At 49.7% G+C, this 6,458-nt stretch overlaps 1 protein-coding gene across 1 annotated transcript in view; it reads left to right on the top strand.

The window, feature by feature from the left end:
* The first annotated feature begins 1,234 nt into the window (after positions 1 to 1,234).
* The window catches only part of SLC9A2 (solute carrier family 9 member A2), a 97,574-nt gene continuing 92,350 nt past the window's right edge, over positions 1,235 to 6,458 (top strand). Inside the window, exon 1 of the mRNA XM_036089524.2 lies at positions 1,235 to 1,797. Coding sequence (XP_035945417.2) covers positions 1,512 to 1,797 — 286 coding nt within the window. The 5' untranslated portion in view covers positions 1,235 to 1,511. The remainder of the gene's footprint in view (positions 1,798 to 6,458) is intronic.

The following is a 6,458-nucleotide window of genomic DNA, read 5'->3' as shown; positions in this document are numbered from 1 at the left end:
TTTCCTTTCTTTCTTTCTTTCTTTCTTTTTCTTTTTCTTGTGTCCTCTACTGACATCTCATGGATTTCCTACGTCAGAACTTTGAAAAAAGAAATCTGTTTGAAATTTTGAAACTCGAGGGCTTAATAGTAGCAGTCATGGTTTGACAGTCAAAAAACTTGAAAGAAGAGAAGGATTTTATTTCCTAAATATAGAAGGGAAAATTGTTTCAATTATTTGAGTGACGACTAGTCTGCTTTTACGTTCATTTTCTGGTGATAAAGATGTTGGGCCAAGAAAGACTGCAACCAGTGAAGTGTAAGACTCCCTTGTAAGAAGGCTGCGCTCCGAATGCGGGGGTGGGGTGGGGGGAGCTGTTGGCGCTGGAAGCCCTTTCAGATCCAGAAGGAGATTCGCGCTCCCTTTCCTTTCCTTACCACAACCCGTCCTGTAATTAGCGGAGCAAGTCAATCTGAGCTAGGCAAATCACTGGCTTTTGACGAAATAATTATATTTCTGTTGCTCTCGGACATGTGCACCTCTAAGCCTGAAAAACAGAGAGAGATGTTTTTCTTTTTCGTGACCGGGGGCAGGGAGAAAAAAGGGGAAGCGACGGGGGTACAGGGAGCGAGACCAGGACAAGGTGGAGGGAGAGAGGAAAGGATTCCGTGGGAGCGTGGGAACACTGAGTCCCGCACGGGCAGTTTCAGCACGCAGACACAATGCCCCGTACAGTACGCGATTTGATAACCCCAAGAAGGGGAACAAAACGAGGCTTTTCTCAAGTTTCTGTACCCTCCACAGAGCTCCACAGTGTGTCCCGGCCTCCGCAGCTCCCGGGCCCGGCCGGTAGCTCCCCCACCCCCGCGGGGCCCAGCTTCCCTTCCCGACCCCGAGCCGGCGGCGCCTCCCCGCGTGCCCAACACACCCCGCGTCCCCTCGTAGGAGCCTGCGGGGGAAAGGGCGCGACGCGTGGGTCGCGCCGGCCCCTTCGCTGGAGGGACGCCCGACGCTGCCTCCGGGGCGGGGACAGCTCCGGCCACCTTGCGCGATTCCGCCCAGAGCTGGCTGGTTCCGGGGGTGGGGGGTCTGGGCGCGCGGCGCTGGCGAGAGGGGAGCGCGGCCCCGCGTCGCCCGCGGGCTCGGGCAGGTGCGCGGCGCGTCGGCCCGGTGTTCGCGTCCTCCCGCCCCGCGGCCCGGGCGCCGCGCCCGCCCCGCCCCCGCCCCCGCCCGCGGGCCGCCCGGGGCAGGGCCTGCGGCTGCGGCCCGCCAGCGGCGCACGGGGCATGGGCCGGCTGTCGGCGGCGGAGGGCGGCTGAGGGTGCGCGCCCGGCCAGGCGGTGTGCCCGTTCGCAGCGGGGACCAAGCCGTCGGCTGCAGAGACCCGGCCCCGCGGCGGGCGGCGGGCGGCGGGCGGCGGATCTCCGCTCCGCACTGTGCGCGGCCGAGCGGGCGGCGCTGCCCGGGAGCGATGCGCTGAGCGCACGGAGGGCCGAGCGCGGGGCTCGCAGGCGGCGCGGGGAGTCGACCCCATGGAACTCGCGGGCACCGGGCGGAGCCTGCGGGCGCCGCCGCCGCTGCTGCTGCTGCTGCTCCTGCAGGTGGCCGGGCCGGCGGGCACCCTGGCTGAGACCCTGCTGGACGCGTCGAGGGCCATGGGCGCCAGCTCCAGCCCGCCCAGCCCCGCGAGCGTGGTGGCTCCCGGAACGACGCCGTTCGAGGAGAGTCGCCTGCCAGTGTTCACCCTGGATTACCCCCACGTGCAGATCCCCTTCGAGATCACCCTGTGGATCCTGCTGGCCTCCCTGGCTAAGATAGGTGAGCGAGCTGGACCCAGCAGCTGGGGTGAGGGCGATCGGGTGGGGAAGCGCGGGTGGGCATCTGAGTCGAAAGGGACCCGGGGAGGAGCATTTTCATGCTTTGGTTCTTAAGTGGACATTGGCCTTGAAATAGCCCCAAACTATTAGCCCAGACGAAGTCACTGACGTGCTGCTTACTTTTACCTCAGACGCCAAGTGGTACAGCCCTCTGCCAAAGCAGAGACCTGTTTACTGAGGGAGGAGGCGAGTGGGCTGAGGTTTATTCCTATCTGTCATGGGGAGAGAGGCGCAGGCTAGCACAGAGGCTAAAACGGTTAAAGCCCTAGATGCTCCGAGGAGAGCAGGCGCCTTGGCCAAGACACAGACCCTGCCATGCACCTGACTAATGAAGTGCCTGGGAGGGGACCAGGGACAACTGAGCGCTTGCAGCTGGGACAGGAACACCCTGTCTCCTCCCTCCTTTGGGCTGAGGCTGTCACTCTCCAGGAAGCTTTTTCTTAGGCGACTGAGCCTAGTGAAGTGAGATGCGTATGTAAAGATCATTAACCCACTTTTCAAACTCTATCTTTAACTCTCATTTGGAAAGCCGAAGCTCAGGATGTATTTTCTCACCTTCATTCCCCATCGCCCCCCCCCCCCCATATAAACTTTTGTTGTGATCATGGGGGCTTTACGTTATTTTTACTTTATATTTTAAGTACTTTTTTTTATTTTGAAATATGGCAACTACTGTTGTTGTAAAGATTCAAAGAAGTTATTAGGTCAAAAGAATGTTTGCATTATTGCATACGTCTTCAACATTTGTCCTGGGAAGGATCCCGTGCTGTACGATGAGGCAGGTCTCCATAAAGGATGAAGACGCCTTGCCCGTCAGCCTCCAGCTTATTGATTGGTGGGAGAGGTGCCACACACACCAGTGACCGTTAATACAGGAAAGTGCTAAGTAGTGTGACAAACTCCGAAAAGATAATATGGCAGGGCAGGGAGGCAGAAATCACTTCCTCATGCAAAGGAAGCATTTAAATGGGGTTTTCAAGGAAGACCAGGATATGGTCAGTTGGAGATGAAAGGGAACAACGTTCCAGACAGGCATAAATAGAGACATAAATTGAGGGCAAACACAAAGCAGTCCAAAGAGATGGGTTTCTATGAGGGTGGAAGTTGGGGTAGGTGAGCCTGATGTCAGATTAAATTAATTAGATTCTATTAATGATGACAAAAGGGGGCACATGCTGTTTAATGACTTCGCAGTCTGCGATTGCCTGGCTTTGACATGGTTGTACTAGTTGCGTGTTTTAATTCCACCTGAGAAATGGAAGCAGAGGAAATGGATTTCCCTATCTATCCAGTAGGTATGTGCATTTGCATAAATTCATTGCCCGTAATAATAAACTCAGGTGCTATCTCCTCACACGGTCCTCACAACAACCCTGCCATGTGGGAAGGACAGATATTAATACCCCCCCCCACACACACACACTGGGTAGAGGTGGAAACTGAAATTCCAGAGAGTTGACATGAGTTGCTCACAGACACACCAAGTGCGGAGCCAAATGCAGGCTCTGTTGACTCACTCTCTCTCCCAGCCTCCATCACTGGCCTGGGCTTTTGTGCCCTGTTTCCATTACTGCTTCTTGGTTGCCATTTCTATTCAATTACAACATTTTGTTTTGTTCTTCACTCCTGATTATTTTAATCTAATTAATTACACTAATAACAGCCGCTGGTAGGCACTTAAGTTCATTATCTCTAATTTTCACAACCATCCTGGGTAGGTATGATTACCCCGTTTCCTATACGGCGAAGCAGAAGTGGGGAGGTTACCTTGCTGGTGGGTGGGGAGCCAGAATTCCACCCAGGTCTGTCTGATGTCTCATCTTCGTGGCTATCCTGGAGGCTTGTTTTCTCAGGATTAAATGAGACTACCTATGTTTAACATTCTTAGAAAATCCTGGGCATGGAATGAGTGCTGAATACTGTCATCATTAGTAGGAGTGGAAAAGGAGTCACAGTATCCTCACTCGGTTCTCCGGTACTGTGTCTCCTTTTCCACTGGACTGGGCTACCTCCTGCCTTTCTCTGTTTCTGTTTTAGGCTCAGCCTTTTCCAAGTGCTCTTATTTGCATGGGTTGCTTTTTCATACTTGTTCTTTTTCCATCATGATCCATTCATCTTGTTGGGCCTTACTCTGTTAATTGTGTGGCATTTTATTAAAATGCTTGTCTGAGGTCATAGGTGTATTGATCTGCCCATGGGCAGTACTTTTTTTTTTTTTAATCCAGATGTATTTCTATCCCCTGGCACTTGCTGTTCTCCCAGTCTTTCAGGCCTTACCCCCCTTCCCCCCAGTTCTCAACTTCACTGGCTACTATCTCCTCTTTCTCTTCTGCATCTGGGGTAGCACAGAGATGAAAATACAGACAGATGTTCATGTCTCCCAACCAGAAGGGTCTGAGCAGAGAGAGACCTGAGTAGAGACTGCCATGGGTGGGGTGAAGGGTATAGTTCCGAGAGCAGAAAGTGCAGTTTTAGGGTCCTAAAAGCTAGTCCTTGGGGTCTTTCCTAGGTTCTTCCTGTATATAGTTCAACCCTGTCCTCCTGTTGCAGCTCTGTCTGTCCTTAGACGAGCCTGGAAATGCCCAGATACCCCCCATCGTCTCCCCCAGGCCCTAAACTTTCTGTGGGCTTTGGGGAAGACTGTCCTTGTATTGAGGGATGCCCTTCCAGCCCATTCAGCAGTATCTAGTCATTCAAATTCTATTTTAACTTTTGCACTGGAAAAACTGTTATTTGGGGGTGACTTAGATGACTTAATTTGCTCATACTTGGGGCAGGATGATGAATTGAGCTGTGCAGGGGACTTGAGGTGATGAGATAACAGATGTGTTAACTCATGCGAAATGCCACGGTTTCTATTTGGGGCACTTTTATGCCGTGAACCCAGTGTACCTGAACTTAACCTGCTGCAGAGAACATGGAGACATATTGCTAGTGATTAATCTAAACAAAGATAACAGGTTGCCCCGAATGGAGGCTCCTAATCACATCTGTAGGAGGTTTCAATCATGCCGGATGGTGAATTCAGCATAGTTTGCTAGATTGCAGCACAATATAATCTTAGAAATATTGCAGTAAGAAGTGCGCAAGTGCATTTTTGGCAGAGTGTTGAATGATTCAACTTTTCATTGTTTTTACCTGATTATCAGGGAAACTCAATTTCTGAATTATTTGGTTAAAAAGAACGTTCTATAGTCATGATGATGATGTCAGTGCATATGTAAAGTAGGTTAAATAAATAAAAGAACATAGAATTTAGTACAACTTTGAATAGTTTTTAAAATTTTGGCAAGAAACATTTCCCAATTTGTTTTTCACTTAGATCCTTACAGAGGTGAAGTTGTATTGTTCTTTATTTTGAATGCTTATATTTTGAATAACTGTTGATTTTTTTAACAGCTATAAATGCACACCCTGCTTGGTAAATCCTATACACAGGGATGGAGTTCTGTAGCTTAGAATAATAGGTAGCCAAAGAATTAAGAAGAGAAAAATTTCCTGGAGTGTTCTAAGATGGTCTTCTCTGCTTTCCTTGCCCATGAAGTGGATCAGTGGGCTTTGCCCTAAACTGGGTGAACTTGGGCATGTGTTCTACCTCTCTTTGAAGTCCAGGAACAGAGCACTGGGTCTCTACTCTTTAAAGCAACAGAACTCCCTTCTTTGTCCTCAGTGGTTTCCCAGATGTCCCCTCACTTATCTTGTAGTCTTGAGCTGGCCTGTTTGCCTCTTCCAGGTGTCACCATGCATCCTGACCTTTTCATTTCCTTTACCCTTAAACTTGGGGTTAGGATGCAGAATTTTCCACTGTCTTCCACCCTGTTGTCTTGACATTAAATAACTTGTTTGTAGTATTGTTTTAAGGAAAAGGCAAAGCAATTTGGTCCGTGAAGGTTTCTCCTCTGGGCTCCAGTCTGTCCTGATTTGAAATATGAAACCAGATAGTTTCTTTTTTTTTTTTAAAGATTTTATTTATTTATTTGAGAGAGAGAGAATGAGAGAGAGAGCACATGAGAGGGGGGAGGGTCAGAGGGAGGAGCAGACTCCCTGCAGAGCAGGGAGCCCGATGCGGGACTCGATCCCGGGACTCCAGGATCATGACCTGAGCCGAAGGCAGTCGCTTAACCAACTGAGCCACCCAGGCGCCCGAAACCAGATAGTTTCTTCAGTTGATATCTATCTGTATTACCTGAGATCTCGATCTCTTAGAAAAACCTACCCTTGCCCTTGATCTGTTTCTCTTTGTTGTATTTGGTGTTCTTGAAGCATATACAGCAGCTGGTTGGTCAGGGGATGAAGCACATGATCTTCACCTGTTTGTGAATCACATCTCACTGTGAACACACTTCTGAAGCTAAGTCTTCCTCATGGCATGTGTTTGTTCTTAAGCTAAAAGAAGAGTTTTGATCCTTTTTGTCTCTAAGTTTCCATCTTTTCCCTTTGGGCTAAACAAAGGATGAAGGATGGCTGCAATAGCTTTCTTATATTCTTTATAAAGATCATTTTAGGTGTCTTCTAGAATTTTATCACTCTAACAGAGAAATATTTTCTTATCTTTTAAAAGAATAACAGGTAATTTTTCACCAAAAATGTTACTCTCTGTAT

Source organism: Halichoerus grypus, chromosome 10, assembly GCF_964656455.1.
Source record: "Halichoerus grypus chromosome 10, mHalGry1.hap1.1, whole genome shotgun sequence".
Lineage (NCBI taxonomy): Eukaryota > Metazoa > Chordata > Mammalia > Carnivora > Phocidae > Halichoerus > Halichoerus grypus.
The sequence above is the reverse complement of the archived record's forward strand: the minus strand, read 5'-3'. Positions and strand labels throughout refer to the sequence as shown.